The sequence below is a fragment of the Aquarana catesbeiana genome, linkage group LG01 (genome assembly GCF_042186555.1).
Source record: "Aquarana catesbeiana isolate 2022-GZ linkage group LG01, ASM4218655v1, whole genome shotgun sequence".
Taxonomy (NCBI): domain Eukaryota; kingdom Metazoa; phylum Chordata; class Amphibia; order Anura; family Ranidae; genus Aquarana; species Aquarana catesbeiana.
In genome coordinates this window covers 667881832-667900958 of record NC_133324.1, presented here as the reverse complement: position 1 = coordinate 667900958, position 19127 = coordinate 667881832, and the positions used below count along the sequence as shown (strand labels likewise).

At 41.9% G+C, this 19127-nt stretch overlaps 1 protein-coding gene across 1 annotated transcript in view; it reads left to right on the top strand.

The window, feature by feature from the left end:
- The window catches only part of COL25A1 (collagen type XXV alpha 1 chain), a 657401-nt gene that overhangs the window by 414656 nt on the left and 223618 nt on the right, over positions 1-19127 (top strand). The window contains exon 5 of the mRNA XM_073602240.1: positions 5234-5251. Within this exon, the coding sequence (XP_073458341.1) occupies positions 5234-5251 (18 nt within the window). The remainder of the gene's footprint in view (positions 1-5233; positions 5252-19127) is intronic.

Below are 19127 nucleotides of genomic sequence, written 5' to 3'. Positions count from 1 at the left end.
CTCTCCGGCGTCTCCTCCCGGTGTCCTGATCTTCTGCCGGCTCCTCCGCTATCTTTTGCAGCTCAATTGCTAGCGGTGGCCCGGACTTCTGCCTTCTTCTTTTCTTCCAGAGATGTTGACACGACGCTCTCTTCAGCTGGAATGGTCTCTGAACGCTCCGCAATGGACTTATATAGGCGGTAACCCTGCCCCCTTATGAGGTCACTGTCCCGGGGCATGCTGGGACTGTGCTGTCATAAGTGGGCGTGGTCATCACCCGGTGACCACGTCTCCTAAAACGTCACATTCCCAGCATGCCCAGGGACTGTCACGGCATAAGGGAGCGGGGTCACCGCCTATATAAGTCAGTTGCGGAGCGTACAGAGACCATTGCAGCTGGAGAGAGCGTCATGTCAACATCTCTGGAAGAGAAGAGGGAAGAAGATGATCCAGATGTCCGGGCCACCGCTGGCAAAAGAGCAGCAGAAGATAGCAGTGGAGCCAGCAGAAGATGCGGACACCGAGAGAAGACGCCGGAGAGACCCCCGAAGTCGGAAGAGGACCCCCGAAGTCGGAAGAGGACCCCCGAAGTCGGAAGAAGACCCCCGAAGTCAGAAGAGGACCCCCGAAGTCAGAAGAAGACCCCAGAGCTGCCTAATAAATTACTTTAAAACCTGTGTACTGTGTTTTTTATTGACACTTTTTTCCTTAGGTGAATGGGTAGGGGTACCATGTACCCCATACTCATTCACATAGGGTGGGGGGCCAGGATCTGGGGGTCCCCTTATTAAAGGGGGCTCCCGGATTCCGATAAGCCCCCCGCCCGCAGACCCCAACAACCAACGGCCAGGGTTGTCGGGAAGAGGCCCTTGTCCTCATCAACATGGGAACAAGGTGCTTTGGGGTGGGGGGCCCGAAAGGCGCCCCCATGCCCCAAAGCACCCACCCCCCCATGTTGAGGGCATGCGGCCTGGTACGGTCCAGGGGGGGGGCGCTCGCTCGTCCCCACCCCCATTCCTGACCGGCTGGGCTGCGTGCTCGGATAAAGGTCTGGTATGGATTTTGGGGGGACCCCCATGCCGATTTTTCGGCATAGGGGGTTCCCCTTACAATCCATACCAGACCTAAGGGCCTGGTATGCCCCTGGGGGGGAACCCACGCAAGTTTTTTTATTTAAAACTTGGTGTGGAGTTCCCCCTTATGATTCATACCAACTACTGTATATTTTCATTTGTTAATGCCAAAAATTTGGCAAAGTCGTACAAAGTAGTACTGCTCCCAAATCGCGGTCAAATCGCGGTAAAATCGCAGCCGCAAAATCGTGGTAAAATCGCGCGACTTTGAAGTCGTATAAGTGTGAAAGGGGCCTTAGTGTAAATGTGAGATCTGAGGTCTTTTTGACTCTATATCTCACATTAAAGAGGTCCTGTCATACTTCTTTTCTATTACAAGGGATGTTTACATTCCTTGTAATAGGAATAAAAGTGATCCAATTTTTTTTTTTTTTTTTAAGGCGACAATATAAAAATAAAAAGTAAAATAAATAAGAAAAAAAAAAGTAAAGTACCCGATCTCTCCGTGCTCGCGCACAGAAGCGAACGCATACGTAAGTCGTGCCTACATAGGTAAACAGGGTTCAAACCACACATGTGAGGTATTGCTGCGATTGTTAGAGTGAAAACAATAATTCTAGCAAAAGACCTCCTCTGTAACTCAAAACTGGTAACCTGTAGAAATTTTTAAAGTTGCCTATAGAGATTTTTAAGTGTCAATGCTTGTTGCCATTCCACGAGCTGGCGCAATTTTGAAGCATGACATGTTGGGTATCAATTTACTCCAGGTAACATTATCTTTCTTAATATAGATAAAAATTGGGCTAACTTTACTGTTTTCTTGTTTTTTTAAATTTTTTTCCCAAAAAATTGCGATTGTAAGACCGCTGCGCAAATACGATGTGACAAAGTATTGCAACAACCGCCATTTTATTCTCTAGGGTAGCTGAAAAACAATATATATAATGTTTGGGGGTTCTAAGTCATTTTCTAGCAATTAAAAAAAATGATTTTAACTTGTAAACAAGTGTAAAAAATAGGCCTGGTCCTTAAGTGGTTAAATTACTAGAGTCTAAGCTAGGTTGTACTGACCCAGAATTCTGGAGACTGTAATTTACAAGGATATGACTCTCAGTTTTCTCTATTGGCAGCATTAAAGTGTAGGTGTCACTTTGGTGCATTTATATATGATAGTTTGAAGTAGTTTTGGCACCTAGATCATTGTGTCTTAGTGTGAGTATAACATATTCCCACTCTACCTTGTCAATTGCTTTTTCAGCATCTATGGAAAGTAGCAGAGTGAACCAGAACTATCAGAGGACATAAGAATCAATAGAGATAATCCTGAGAGCTTTTCTGACTTCCCATCTAAGCAGGTGATATCCAAATGGGAAGAAGAGGATGCAACCCATTAACTAGGTCCTTGGCATTTTAATGTCTGCATTTTGGAGAGAAATTGACCTATAGCTAGTGCATAGTGTGAAATCCTTCCCTGCCTTGAGTACAATGTGAGCACTTACTGTTTTAGATCTAATAGGGAATCCATGTCACGTGGAGCTTGTGTAGGCAGTTAGATGTGGGGCTAATATATCTGTGACTTTTTGTTATAGTAGCTTCATGTGAATCTGACTTGGGCGTTTTTTTACCTGGCATAGAGAAAAAAAGCATGTTTAGGTTATTCTATTATAATGATACGCTTCAAGTTGTTGAAAAGTTACTTGGAATATAATGGGGAGATTAGCTTCCCCGAGACATGTAATAAATAAATACATTCTTGTGCTCCATGCAAATAAGTTACCTGTACTGACAATAATTCTTTGTCTGAATTTGATGCTGTTCAGCTTCAAAATCCTGGTCTCATGCATGCCAGAATTTACTAGCTGCACTATACTTAAGACACTGAGGGGATTAGAGCTGTGAATGTGACAGTTAAGGGAGCTGTGGCTTTGACAGTTAAAGGATCCTGTCATTCCCCCCCCTTTCCTCATTCCTTGTCTATTCACAAAATATCTTCTATTCTTTTCACGCCCTCAGAGGTCCTTGATTTAAAATTGTTATTTTAAATCAGTACTGTTGGAGTAGTTTATGCTTCTCTCAAAAGCTATTCAGAAACATATTGGGGGAAATTTTACTAGAACTGGTGCACAAAGAATCTGGTACAGCGATGCATAGTAACCAATCAGCTTCTAACTTCAGCTTGTTCAGTTAAAGTGTTACTAAACCCACAGCAGTAAAATCAGCCTGTATATGCCCTAAAGCATGCTTGTTATACTCACTGTCGAACCTAAAGGGTTAATCATCTGCATTGTGTAAAAAGGCTGTTTGATCCTGTCTCCTCTGATCCTCCCCTTCTTCCAGAGTCCCCAAACCATCTTCGGATAGTACAGAGGCTAGGGGAAAAGCTGCACATGCTCAGTTTGGTGCGTATTGCTAGAGAGGTTTTTTTTTTTTCTTGGGAGAGTGTATGTGATCAGCACAGGACCAACTGGCACTGTCCAGACAGAGGGTTGGGGGTCCTGCATCCTCATAGGACAATCATGGGAAAATGAAAACTCCTCCTACAAGCTTTAACCAGACACTGATAGAAGTCACAAGACTGCTCTAACAGCTGATGAGAAAATGTATTTAGCAGTTTATATTTACTAAAACTTTTGCATTTCCTTTATTCTGTGTGCTGTGGGAGACCAGATATAGTGAATGCAGGGTCCTGGGTTTAGTAACACTTTACGCTTTGACAATAAAACCTAGAAGCTCATTGGTTACTATGCACAACTGCACTAGATTCTGTGTGCATGAGTAAATCTTCTCTATTGTGTCATATCACTTTAGCACATAAAAATAAAGCAACGATTGTTATTCAATTTAAAGAGATGGCCCCATTGTATACTTGAATGACATTTTAGAATCTTTGGGGCCAGCAAACCCCATAGGATAATTGTGATAGGCTGATAAAGGTACATTAAGAGGGAAGAAGCAATGGCAGTGGTGTGAGTTTATACTACATGCTCATTTTTTCATCCTGATGTGATATTTTAGTAGCCATTTGGAAGTGAGGGCAAGTTCATTTAAAACATTCACTATGTTATTATTTAAATGTTTGCCTTTTTAAAATGTTAGTATTCCTTTTTATGGCCCTAAAATGGTTATATGGTTCAGAGTGTGATAAAAAAAAACTTGACATCATGGACACGGGAAAACTAAAAAAAAACATTGTACAAAATGTATCTTCTGTAAATGCAGTATTTTACTGCCTCTGAAGAAATGTTGTCTATTACAAGACTTTATAATGTTGTAGGAAGTAGTCTAGGTCAGGATAAAAGTGAATATCATCAAAGTAAGTAAAACAAGACTTGCGGAAGGTTCTCTTTAATTTATGTATAATTCAGAATGGCAATAGGTCTAGCAGAACATGATCATGATCTCTAAAATAACCTCAGTGTAGCAAATCAAATAGATTCAGGCTTGTTAATGAGGCAAACAGCGATGTACAAAATGTAGTAGTACTAGCAGTAATTATGTCTGGTTGCAATTATTTAAAATCAAGTGGTTGCTCTGGGTTACTTCACTTTGTACATCAATGTTGCTTTTCCCACATCCATTATAAGTCAGAGCATCCATGATAGAGACATTTGATACTTTACAGTTAATTTAGTAATCCAAATTTTGGTTATGCAAAATGCACGTGGCTATGATTTGTTGATAAATTCCTTTAATGCAGTGTGCATTAGTTACTGGATATTACTGCACTGTTTTGGAAGGTTAATGACTGCTCTCCACTTATCATTTCCTCATTGTCTAGTGCCTTGTAATATGGTCTACTTGTCAAGGAGAAGTCTATGTTTGCATCCTAATGGCTTTTAATCTGCAGTATAAATGAACACTGAGGTTTTAATAGCTGTTGTATGCAGTGCCAAGAAATTACTCCGAATTTGAACGATCCCTTAAAGGAAACCTGTACTGAGAGATATATGGAGGCTGCCATTACTGATTTTATTCTGTAAATTGTAGTTTTGTGGGTGTTTCTGGCTGCAATATTTTAAGACACAAACCTTGAACTAGCATGTAGATAAGGAAGTCAGGTAGAAAATGTTATTGTGGTAATAATCATCTGCAGTTAAATAATGATTTGTATGTCTTATTTTTTATCATCTACTTTTGCTTAGTTGAATAATGTCCAACATTACTATTTTTTTAAATTGCAGGGTCAACCTGGACCTCAAGTAAGTAAACAGAAGATGCTTTTTTTTTAACCATTTGTCAATCTACAACATTTTCAGCCGTTTTACCCCTGAGGATCCCTTGAAATACTTTTTTAGGTCTCAGGGAACTGAGACCTTAAAAAGGTCTCATTGGGGTTCATTGGGAAAAATGCCTCTGACAACTAAAAATATATGGCAAGTGGCAATGGACCAAGAATTATGCAGGCACCATAAGATGGTAGGCCAGCCACTCACAGCTCAAGAACCCCCTAGCAACCTCTGGAAGAACCCTTGAATCCCCATGAAATCCTGCTTTAGAATGTCTGCTCTACAATAAAAAAGTGTTTTATTGTTGCACTCTTAAGCCTGGTACACACTACAGTTTTCCTGCAACCCGAAAAAACTGACAACTCCAGTTGGGAGCCACTCTACTAATCGTGCAAGGTTAGTCCAGCCATCTCCCCCATTGAGCGGTTGTATTCTGACAGAGGGATGCCTCCCCCCCACCACCAGAATGCTCCAATCAGTGCTCTCTGCCATTGGCTTAGAGCGCTGATCGGGAGTCGGACAGCTGCTGGTTTTCCAGCATGCACGGCCGATAGATCGAATTGACAGACCGAAATACACATGGGCAGAATGTCGGACAGTATTTTTTATACCGGCAAATGCCTTCCGACAGTCTTCCCGTGTGTACAGGGCTTAACTAGAGATTTGCCCTCACGTCCTGCCTTGGTGGCACCTATCACTAAAAAAGGAAGTAAGGGCACTTTAAGTGGGGGCACAGATGGATATAAAAACCTGACAAAGGTTTATAAACATTTCACACCACATATCTAAAGCAAATTTAAAAAAAATTTGGTTGGATTTTCATCCAGCAGTCAGTAAGGACAAACCTAGTTGGAAACCACACCATGCTTTGCATTATGAACGTAAAATGACAGTTCTGTCATAAATCTAAAATTCAGCAATTTTTTTTTTGCTAATTATTTAGAACCCCCAGACACCCTGGAAAATGGTTGTTTTTGCAATTTTTTTTGTTGCAGGGTATTTGCGCAGTGAACACAAACACAATGCAATACCCAATTTTTTGGTAAAACATAAAAGATGATGTTACATCAATAAATAGATACCTGACATGTCAGTCTTTAAAATTGTGTACGCCTGTGGAATGGCACCAAACTACGGTGCCTAAAAATCTCCATGGGTGATGCTTTAAAAACCTTTACAGGTTACCCTTCTTGAGTTACACAGGAGTTCTGACACTAGAAGTATCTCACATGTGCGATTACCATTTTCATAGGCGAGCGAAAACAGGGTGCTTTAATATGTTTTATTTTTTTTTATTATTGATCTTATTTACTTTTTTTCACATTGTACCCTTATTTATTAAATTTTTTTTGGATCAACTTTATTTCTATCACAAGGGATGAACAGCATCTGGGGTCTGTTAGACCCTGGATCTCTCCTCTGGCCTCCAAAGCATCTGATCAAAACAAGATCAGTTTGATCAGATGCTTTCACAAGCCGGTAACAGCTTGTTTACTTGAGACTGATTTCATCACTTCTGGTTTCTGAAATCACACAGTGGGAGGAGCAACATCAGTTCGTCTCACTGTGTCCCAGGAAGTGGATGCCCCTGATTGAGTCCTTACCAGGCTCTACGAATTGGACACGCCCTTCCACTGCCTGTAAAAGTGATCCAGCACCTCTGTAGCATAAAACAGAATCGCCAGCACTATGGCCCCGCCAAAAAAATATGGTTAATCATAAGTGTATCTGCAATCCCAGTTTTCCCTTAGCCCCCCTACAAATATCTGTTGTTCCTGCCAATGAAGCCCACCTAAAGCTTGTGATGGTGTGGGAGCAATTCTTGAATTCAGAGCAGTTGCCACTCTCAAGTAGGCTGTGTAATAGTATAAAACATTGTAGATGGTGTGTTTATCAGCTTGTCGATCAGCACCTATACATACCTAGCCAGGCCAACTGCCTTGGCAGCATGCCTTTATCACTGAAATCCTCCAACTTAGTACTACAGCGACTGGGAGGGGGAGACTATGGGGCACAAATAAAAGATTTGGCTCAGTCAGGGAAGGAAAAGGAAGCTTCACAGAGTAACTTGGGCATCGCATATTAACTGTATTTGGCACTTGTTTAAACTGTCATACATGAGCCTTTAGTTGTACTTTAATTACTGGAGAAAAACAAATCATAGTTGGGTTATAAAAAAACAAACTCCAAAAATGGACATTCTGTGGAGCCATGTTAACCGCTAAACAGTAAAAATAGTTTAGCACCCTCTAGCTAGTGTGCTAGGTGTACATAGTTTAGTTTTAATGTAGGTAATTTGGCTTGGCTAAGAGCCAGACCTGGGCTGAATCTGGGCCAGGGTTTAGTGACTCAGGGAGGTTGGATGACTCATATGGCAGCTCTCTATGGCACTTCCCCCTGGTCTGGAAGTTAGTAGAAACTTTCAGAACTGGGGGTGGGAGTAGGGAAGGGCTGCCATGCATATTTATGAGGACCCTGGCCAGTCCCCAACAAAATGGGTCTGGAAGGGGGTAGCTCACCTCATAAATAGGTATGAGTCTTGCCAGCATGGGCAGTCAGGTGGAAGATGGAGATGGAGTGCTGAGAATGCTTTCAGAGGCCCTTGCAGGGCGCCCCCTAGTCTAGGGGGTGACCTTGGGCCTGACGCTTGGGTGCTGTACCCACTACAACATATGGAGGAAACCTTTCCTGGAGCCATGGCAGAGTCTGGAGGACTGTGGAGAGAGTGTCAGTCTGGAGGACTGTGGGGAAAAGATGGAGATGGAGTGCTGAGGAGGCTGTCAGAGGCCTTTGAAGGGCACCCCCTAGTTTGAAGGGGGGAGACCTCGGGCATGGGGCTTGGGTGCTGGAAGATTCCCCCTACAACACACAGAGGAAACCCTTCCTGGAGGCACGGGAGCAAGTAAGAGGACAGCAGGAGCAGGTCAGCACATCCGGGAGATCACCTGAGAGTCAGCTGAGTGGGCTGGTGAGTGTCAGTATAGAGGACTGTGGAGAGAGTGTCAGTCTGGAGGACTGTGGGGAGAAGTTAGCCTGGAAGGCTAGTGAAAGGGGCAGCTGCAGCCAGGCAGGTTTGCAGTGCCTGAAGAGGTGCTGCTGGGATCAGTAGCTGGACACTGAACTTTTGCTACACATCCAAGGGCCTCGAGTTCCTGTCTGCAACAGGCTTCTTGCTCTAATCAGACTGATTGTTTTGTCAGATCTGTACAGTGTGCCAGTTGGATTTTCTGCAAGGAAGTGCAGGAGGAAGAAGTGGAGTTTATATAGGACTATATTTAGGAAGAGTTGTCCCTGAATTTTTTCTGAAGTCAAGTGGGCATCCCATTCTCTCCAATCCCTATCCAAGTTATTATCCCTTAATAAAAAAACAAAGCAAATTCATGGACTGTTCTCTGACTCTGAATGCCTGTGGAAATTCAGTGTGTCTGGCTGTGCAGGGTGGGGATCCCATTCTACTTGTGGCTCCTTAGGGGGGTGCTCTCTAATCATGTTACAGTCCCCTGAGTTAGAGATACACTTGGGGTAAATGTTAAGGGGGCAGGAGTTTCAGGATGGAAGAGCAGATCCTCCCACCTTGTTGTGAACCCAAATATGCCTTGTTCTGACCACTTCTAGGTTTGTGGCTGTCAGAGTCTGGCTGCCGCTGGCCAGGAATGTCCACAAATTGATTACTGTCAGTACTCAAATTGTTTGCAAGCAATGCAAGGGAGACACAATATATAAATGGAGGAGGGGCAGATGATTATAAGGCCCACCACCTCCATTTATAGATCGCTTTCCAATCATAGAGGCTGTAATATTGGTTTCTAGGAATGGAGGAGCTGGCATCATCACAGTTCTTATAAACCCCACTACACCAGAAGATTATGGCAGCAGGGATGGTGGGGCATGGATGGAGAAGAATTTCAGCTAAAAGAAGAGGGACACATCCTACTAACTGTAAGTTATGTCCCTTTTTTTTTTTGCTCTGCCCACACCAATCTGAATTTCTAAAATCGGGGAGAACATGGTCAGCTTATTCTGAGGAATATTGTGACACAATATCAGTGAGTTCACTACAATGGGTGGCTTAATCGTGACAGCTGAATGCCAATAGCAAGTCGGTAGTATAAAATGCTTGCATTTCAATAACCATGAAAGCTGGTAGTTGAACCAAGTCCCTTTACCTATAATGATATAAAAATTTAAAAAATATTTCTCTTTACCTAAGTGCTTTATAATGATGTTGTTCAGCATGTCCAAATGGCACTGAAAAAGTAACATGCATTGTTCAAAACATTTCAGGTACCTGTGTGTCAGGATAATAATAAGGGAACAGAAACTAGACCTTGAATTACACTGAATAGTAGCAGTCATTTGTGGTCAAAAGGAGTTTTGTATGTATGTGCAATGTATTTGTTTTGCTGTAGAGTGATTCTGGTGCTCTTTGCAGTATTAGCTTTGTACAGTTATAAATATATTTTCTTTTAAAATTTTCTTCTGATAGTGAATGCCATTTTAAATGAATGGTTCATGGTAAGAACAATATTATTCTATTGTACTTAGAGTTATAGGAAACACACGTATTTTATTTGATCCAGCTACCTGCCCCACTGTCACTTTCTGAAAACTGCATGACATAAAAGAGCAGGAAAATAAATGTTTCTGGGCTTGTTTTTAGGCTACTGTGTGATGGCAGCTTTGGCATTGGGCAGAAAGGCCAGTCTATATAAATATATATTGATTGTAGCTCCTGTGGCTGCTGCACTTAGATCCAGCTTTGGCCATATTATTTTGTAATGTGTTTTATACTGTGAACATGGTAACAGGAAAGCATATATAGAGGCAAACACTGAAATCCCAGAAATAATACATTTTGCCTGGAGTTCTGCTTTAAAAAACAATCAAAGTTTTAAAAAACACATGGCGATTGAGGTATATTGTGATATGAAAAATACTTTGTCACTACTCCACTAGTTTCAGGTGAGGACTTCAGCCACCTATAATAGAATGATATAGAATGCTCTCTTTAGAAAAAGTTCTCTTTGATAGTAATATTTGTTGCTGATATATAAAGATAACTGCTCAATTTCTTTCCGATTTATCTCTCCTAAAAGATTAATCAATCTATAGTTGACAGCCCATTCAATTGATATGTGACTTTAAAGAAATTTGGATGCTCAATCAATGGGAGCTGAATCCGTCAAATTAAAAATGCTCATTGTCTGGTCTAATAGGCAATGGGGTGTCAAAAAATAGCTTGGGGGGTGTGCACTGCCCAGGGGAACATTTAATGATGTGAAAAAAAATACTGTAAAAAAATTCCATTTTGTCAAAAGCAGTCTATTTTTAAATGCTTAAAGTGAAACAATAAACAATGCCCATCTCCTTTAAAGGAGTTGTAAAGGCAGAAGGTTTTTTTATCTTAATGGATTTTATCCATTAAGATAAAAAACCTTTTGTGTGTAGCAGCTGCCCCAACACCCCCCTAATTACTTACCTGAGCCCCATCTCTCTCCAGCGATGTCCATGGATGTCTAAGCCAACCGGAGACTCCTCCTGATTGGCTGTGACACAGCAGCAGCGCCATTGGCTTCTGTGGCTGTCAATCAAAGTCAGTCAGCCAATCAGGGGATAGAGGGGGGCGAGCCAGGTTAGGTTCCGTGTCTGAATGGACACATGGAGCTGTGATTCGGCTCCAGTGTCCCCATAGGAAGCTGCTGACTGTGGAGGCACTGGATAGGAGGGAGGGGCCAGGAGCAGCAAGAGGAGGATCCAGGCTGCTCTGTGCAAAACCAACTGCACAGAGGAGGTAAGTATAACATGTTTCTTATTAAAAAAAGTGACTTAATCACTTTAAATAACTTGTGTAACTCTGCCCCTGCAGAAGTCATTGGATGTGATGGGTTCTCTGTTCTTCCATGACCCTTTAAGCTGCTCAGACGCCACTGACACACCTGTGTAACTTAAAAGTTAGTATGCTACCACTCTATAATAATGCACAAAAAAGTTGCACAAACTTTTGGATGGTAGACTGAAATGATGTATTATTCTAATGCAGTTAAGCAATGTATGAATCAATAAATAGGCAATTGTACACATTTAAAGATGCTGTACTAGATACGAGAACACTGACTCATAAGATGGCAATCAATAAACTGAACGGTAGTGATGTTAAACCAAATTATAACTGGTGCAAAAGGGTTAAAAGTATCAGCATCATTCATCCCAAAAATAAATGTCCTTGTGTGCAAATTACACATACAGCTCCAAAAGTGGGTGGCCGTATATGTTCCTGACAAAGGGAGTACCCCTGGAAGTGACTACATGTGCCTGGTGCCTAATTGTCAGTCTTAGACTGCTTTCATTGGAGCTCTTCTGTAAGGTTGTGCATGTGTAATTGTCCCTTTAGGAGTGTGCAATGGATGACTGATGGGCTGCTAAGCAAGGATCAGTCTCTATTGCATTAACTGTATGAGTGTTGAGACAAGCACATATGGTTCAGCTCAACTCTCTTGGTAAACAGGAATCCAGTCCAGATTACTTGGCGGTCTGCTGTCCTCAGGTACATGGGACCTGATGATTCAGTCCTTCTGAACAGGTCCTCATTAGGAAGGCTCAATTTTTCAGCTCTGGTCCTTGCTGGTTCTCCTTTGCTGTCGACAACGGCAGCAATGGGTCCTGCCAGCTCCGGTCCCAGTTCAGTAAACAATATCTCTGTGGCTCAGTCCTCAGGTTCCCGTGGACATGATCTTGAATTGACTCTCAAGGCTTCCTGGGTCCTTGAGTTTGTGTGACTGGCCTCAGTAAGTCTGCATCATGGTCTTCATCCTCACTCTTTAACAACTCATTTAATGACTGAGCTATCTTAGAGAATCCCTCAACAAATCTTCGGTAGGATGATCAGAACCGCAGGAACTAGCTGATCTCAGTCACATTGGTAGGTCTTGGCCATGAGGTGACAGCTTCAAGGCTCTTGGGGTCAGCGGCAGCTCCCTCAACAGAGACAATGTGTACAATGGTAAGTGACAGAAGGTTGATAGAACTGACACTTCTCCAAAGACAACTTTAACCCCTCATCATAAAGTCTCTTCAGGACCTTCTCCAGTTGCTCTTTTTGCTCTTCAAGGGTTCAGCTAAAGATGGTAATATTGTCTAGGTACACCAGCACTTAGATCAGGTTTATGCCCCCTACTGTCTTCTCCATCAGTCACTTGAAGGTTTCTGGAGCTCCCGACAGACCTTGGGGCATTCTGTTGAATTCAAAGAACTCCAGTGGACAGAAAAAGGCTGTCTTCTAGGTGCATAAGGATCTGGCATCCACTCTTTGCGTTTAGCACACTGAACTACTTTGCACCCAACAGGCATTGCAGGGCATCTTCTATCCATGGTATGGTGTACTGGTCAGGGATATTTCTCCTGTTTAGTGTATGGTAATTGACACATCCTCAGAGATGGAGGAGGCATAAGGACTCCGTGACTCTCTTTAATTCTGGCAGTTGCTCACGAAGATCTGCCAGATCACCTCTGAGGATCCATCAGGCTCTTTCCATGAATGGCTTATCTTCCCAAAGGAGAATTTAGTGTTAGGCACTCTTTGTATACCCCACATCAAAATCGCCCTTTGAGATTTCTCGTCATCTCAGAAGATGGACTTTGTCTCTCTCTCCATTCAGATGAGAGCAGGTTGTTCTGTGGGTAAAACCGCTCTAGGGGATCTCATCTTCTGCTCCCCCCAAAAAATAAGAGAAAAGGGTCAAGGGGGGCAAGGGATTCATTTGTCCTATCAGCAATCAGGTCCATAACTTCATTGGATAGTCAGTAATGGTGCGAACACATGGAATCTTCCCATGATTTTGTTGTAAAGCCCTGGTCGACACAACTTCATGGATCAACTCCACCCTCTTGTCATTTCCCCAAAAATCAGCTTCAAGGACAACAACGGTACTGATTGATCCCAGCTAAACTTGATTGAAGCTTATAGCCATGCCACCTCTCCTGGCTGCAGAATCTTCTCGCTTCTGTCTAGTCACCACAACTTCACCACTCCGTAATCTGGGGCTTTTTTGTTCTTGTACTAGACACTGGTATACTTTTCATAGCATGGGATGGACACTTTCAGCTGTAGAGTCATTACTTGTTGCAAGGGGAGTGAGCAGGCTCCTCATGAAATCAGTGTTCGTTCCAACTAGTAAGGAGTTCTTTTAGCCCTGGAAGGAGGAGGGCACACTGCAGCTCAGGTATCAAACGTTTTGTATTACCCTGCTACCAAAAAATCAAATGTCAACTTGATCAATAGGTACCCATCATTGAAAAACTTCTGGGTCCTAATAACCCAAATCTCCAGCTCTTCCAATTTCTGTAGGGGTAGTTATTTAAGGTGTTTGTTGGGACGGTATAGCAGGGTCACCTGTGCTCCTGTATCCATAAGGGCCTCTGTGTAGATACCTTTAATTGGACTGGCACTACTAACTTATCAAGGATTTTCCTTGGAGCAGCACGGACAGTGGGTCCTATGGTCTGTATTCTCTCCTTAGTTGGCTTTTGATTCTGTTGATGTCTTGGTGGAGACTTAGGAGATTGATGTGCATTGTTTTTCTGGGACTGCCTACCTGAGGTCAAGGAGAGAGTGTTGGACTGTCGCTAAGAAGCAATGGGGGGTCCTCTGGGAGGCTTTGGACCTCCACTGTTGTTTACTCTCATCTTTGAATTTGAAGCTAGCTGTTGTAGGTTGGCGCCTGGTTGGCTCCTTCACGTGGTCCCTCTAAAGTTTCCCACTGGATTTTGGCTTTGATTTTCAGGATTTGGCAGGCTTGAATCATCACATTGATAGTGTCTTCCGCAGTTGAAGAAAACCCCTTGATTCACTTGTTTCTCTTGTTCAATATTTTTATTGAAAAAGCAATAGAACATACATATCAACATTAACATGAAGTTTACAATAAGGGATGGGATTCGCACCAACTTCTTTTTTTTACAAATGAGATATTCGCACCATCTTCAGATACAATAAACAGTAAAGTAATCTGAACGGTTAAATGGTACAATAACGTATAAATTGACCAGTAGTATACCACTAGGTCAGATGACAAGAGCACTAAGCCCCAAGAAGTGCAAATAGCATGTACAAGGAAATGTAAATAACTACAGTAAACAGTCAATCCAAGGAAATTGAGCTGCAAAATGTAATTTAAATCCTTAGTGTAAAGTTTCCAAGAATAAGGAAAGATAAAGAACGAAAAAGAGGGAGGAAAAAGAGAATAAGGGGGGAAGGGGAAAGTTTAGCCGCCCCTGTTTAGCCAGGGCTGCAGTTGTTACTCAAGAAGGGAGGAGTAAAAACCAGGTGGTAAAAAACGATCCATCCAAGGTTTCCAAACATTGAGCTGTTTGGGAATCATATCAGTTGAGGTGGCCTCAATCTTACTATGTATCATGGCTTGCATAACTCTATGTTTCGTCTCCAGGCTCCACAGTGTCGGGGTCTTCCAAGCCTTTGCTATTGTTTGCTTGGAATTCACAGGTTTCTCAACATGAACAGCAATAAAGTTTCAAGACTGACAGGGCCCCGAAACATTTTCACCAGTGGATGCAACAATTTTGGTCGCTAGTAGAGTCACCATCTCCACTAGCTGAGCCATCTGGATTTTCAAGAGCTCTCTCTTTGGGTCGTCATAGGCTGCACTAGCCACTCTGACTTCAGCAACAAGTTCTGATCTCAGGCTTTTCTTTTTACTCTCCAGCAACGCTTCCTCTTCTTGCACTCTTTTTGCACGTCTTGAGTCCTTCAAGATTCCACCATCTCCTCACATTTTCAGCTAAATCATGAAAGGATCTAAGGGTTGAGCTCCCCTTAAAGACTGTTTCACCGGACCTCACCTACTGACCTGGGATCTATACCTTTCTTTAGCAAATCCTAATTCATTATCTTGTTAAGACACCTTATGTAATGGGACAGCATGTTCCCCCCATTCTGGTAGCTATATTCAAACTGGTATATGAGGTTGGAGGCCTTTTCTGTTCTTCTAATCACATCTTGAAGAATATTTAAGTAGTCATAGGCTGTACAGTCCTGTTAGCTACGTTTCAGGTTTCGGATAGCTTCTAAGACAGGCCCCCTTAAGCTCTCAGTGATCCTCTGCTTTTTTGGGGACAGAAAAATGCCCCATTCATCTAAAACTTATTTGGATGAATGGCTGGTTTACTCCAGCCACTGCTCAAAACTCTCATTACTTGCAGGCACTGGCTGGTTCCCTGAAAATGCTCTGTTTCCCATATCCAGACCCAGCATATGTTGGGTTACTCTTCTGGCACTTGGTCATGAAGTCTCACAAAGCGGCATTGAATTCAGGCCATATCATGGGCCTAGGCACTGTCAGAGCGGTTCCTTCTGTTAGCGTAGCCTGACTCCGATTTTCTGGATTGGCATCTGGTGTTCTCAGCTGAACCAGGTGGGCTTCAACATCATTAGTCAGCTGCAGACTAGTCCCCTAGAAGCAGGCAGTAATTCCCCTCCTTCATTCTAGTAGGACATGGGTGCAAGAGGCCACTCGATCTGATTTGAAGTCCAGTATAAACACCCTCTGATCAGGAACTAGTACCATCACTGCCTGGTGAATCTGGTCTTCTGTCCAGGTATCTTCTGAAATATCGTCCTTTACATATGACTTCAGTTTGCTCCTCAAACCACTGGATTGCGACAGAAGGATCCATGTCGACTGTCTCCAACTTGTTGTCTTAATAATTTGCTTTCAGAATAGAGGTAGCGCTTACCCTCGCAGGAGCCACTGGATATGATGGGTTCTCTGTTCTGCCACAGTCCTCCTGAACAGGTCCTCACAAAGGTCAGTCTCTCAGCTTTGATCCTTGCTGGTTTTCCCGTGCTGTAGACACTCATGGCAACAGGTCCTCCCAGCTCCGGTCCCAGTTCAGGAAACAATCTCTCTACAGCTCAGTCTTCAGGCTCTTATGGACACAGCAAGGGCACCCAATCTCTGTACAGGCTCAGCAAGGGCAGCAGGTCTGCATTCTTTGGTCCCCACACCGCTCTGAGGTGGCACCCTGGTCTCTGCACAGTCCAAGCCAAGGCTGAACGTCTATATGGCTTGCCTGCCTCTCACCACAGACCCAGATCTCTCCAGAATTGCACTACAAAAGTCTAATCTCACCTCCTCTGTTGTGCAGGGAACACTGGGTAGTGAAGTCTACAGCTCCATCAACCTCCCTTCACTTGCTTTGCACTGTGGCACATTTCCCAGAATCCATGACAGCTACTGCATAGCAAGTTTTCTTGCTGCTGATTGGCTCAGATCCTCTGCTAGCAGGAGGGAGGGAGGCCAGGAGCGAGTGGGAAATTTCACATTAAGCCTGCTTTGCTCAGCTGATAGTGACATAGTGATGACATCATTGCCCGGATATGGCCATATTCATCTTTGGGCAATGTTATTGGCAAAATTTGGCAATGTAACCATATATACATAATGATGTAACCCCTCCGACCCCTACCCCTTTCCTTATGTGGCTGAGGATTCCCTGCCATTTAAGTGAATAGGTTTGATTATATCAGCGGTTGGCAAGGATGTGGTGAGTGCAAGCCCCCCTAGCAACCATTAACAGCTGAAAGCTGTCACATTTGTCCACGCTGAATGCGTGGACAAAGAACAAAGAATCTCAGTGATGCCAATCGTTTAATTTTCCGCCCTGGCTTAGTTACGCCTATTCAATTGTTGGCCAATTTGATCAAACTGATCGAATCACACATCAGATAAAAAAAATTGAAAGCAAGTATGGCCATCATGAAATTTAAAGTTAATAAATAATAATGTCCTAAAACAAAAATAACGCCCAAGACAATGTCATTGACCTCTTATTATTTGCAGGTATTAGGGCTCATCTACATCATGTCAGCTGAGCTGCATTGATCTGCATCAACGCAGGCTCAACGCAGGGGCACATAGTAAACAATCATTTTCTGTGTCCTATTCACACTATCAGACTGTGTTGAGATATGTTGCACTGTTTCATAAAAAGGTTAACTTGCAGCATGTTGCAACAAATCAAATGAGGTGTCATTTTGTGATACTTCAAATAATAATTAAAAAAAAAAATAGAAAGAAAAAGTAAACAGTGTAACAATGCATCACATTACCCCTTGCTGCCCCTACACAATGTACACCAGTGTGCATGCACTTTAGTGTAAATGAGCCATTAAATACATAGGAATCTTGCAACATTCTTTTATAATTTGTGTATGATTTCAACAATAGGAGGCTGCAGTATTTTTTTATTATATAAATCAAACAAAATAGTATACTGAACGATGGATCTCGCAGTGTCGTACCCTGACTGTTTTTCCAATATTTCCTACTTGTATCTCAAAAGCTTAGCCTGAACCATTACATGTGCACATGGCCATGGGCTTTGAACAACAGCTGATTTCTAGGGCTTCACTTTTTCAGACGTGCAAATAAAAGCTTATTGTAATCAATGACATATAGTATAATTCTGTTCTTGGTCAGTATCGCAACCGATACTGACATTTCCAAGTAATCACAGTTATCAGCCATTTAGCTAATGATTGCTGGTTGTTTTGTAGAATAAAATAATAGAGTCCATCAATGTTCATTATAAGCACCATCATTCCTTTGTAGTTTGAGTGATAAAATTGTAATCTGGTGCTCACTGTAATTTCTGTACTTACCATACAGGGACAGTGTGAGCTCAGTCTGCAAGTAGAACTTACACGTATAGTCTATTCAGAAGACCAATTCCATGCACCTGGTTAATCTTGACTGGGAAACCCGTCATGGGAGAATATAGGGACTGTCATTGCTGACATCGTCTGAAAATGTTTGTTACCTTGCTATTTGCAGACCCAATATTCATTGTGAGTCAGACATCCTTATTGACATGCTTGTTTGAAGCTCCTAACTGAAAAAAATTATATCAAGAGGGTTAGCAAGACAGCAGTGTTAATTTCATTGACAAACATATTTTCAAAAACGTCATTTTAGTCAAAGGAATAAAATACGATTAAAACTAAAATGGCATTTTAGCCAAAAGCATATGCCTTAAACTAAATAGAAATTTGACGTGAAAATTAACACTGCACTACCAAACAGGAGTTCATAGGGGGCATCTACTAAGCTGCTGAGAGAAAAATAAATAAGAAAAAGGCTTTTCTTATTTTTTTTCTAATATTTAATGTTGGTAATATATTCAGGTAATATGTGCATTACAGCCAATAGAGTTGACAGTTTCTTTCTTTTTTTTTTTTTATATTTTAAAGTTGAACTTCTGTTTGTCAAAAAGCAATATTTTTGTTTGTTTATGGAACTTGTTTTTGTTTATAAAGACGTTATATATCACAATGGCTAAATCTGTGCCTGTTCAAACCTTAATACTATAAATAATAACATTATATTCGATTTTTACTTCAGTAGTATATATTGAGTTTGGCAATTCTGGGGAAATGCTTAAATAATGCATTACAATTTAACTAAACCATTAGATTTTAGTAGACTAAAATGTACTAGAGATTTTAGTCGACTAAATTATAGGAAATGTTAGTTGACCAAAATGTACTGGAGATTTTAGTCAACTAAAATACGACTAAAACTAAAACAATTCAGATGACTAAAATATGACTAAAACTAAAATGGCATTTTAGTCAAAAGACTATGCCTAAAACTTAATCGAAATTTGATGTCAAAATGAACACTGCATGACAGTCAATAAACTAGCACTTTTAGATGTAGAGATCAGCAATTGCAACCTCCATGTTTCCCTAAAAGCATATTGCCTTAAGTGTGTCAGGTTGGTATAAACAAATATATGATCCTTTCAGCGGTTAGACAGAGAGCCCTATAAATAT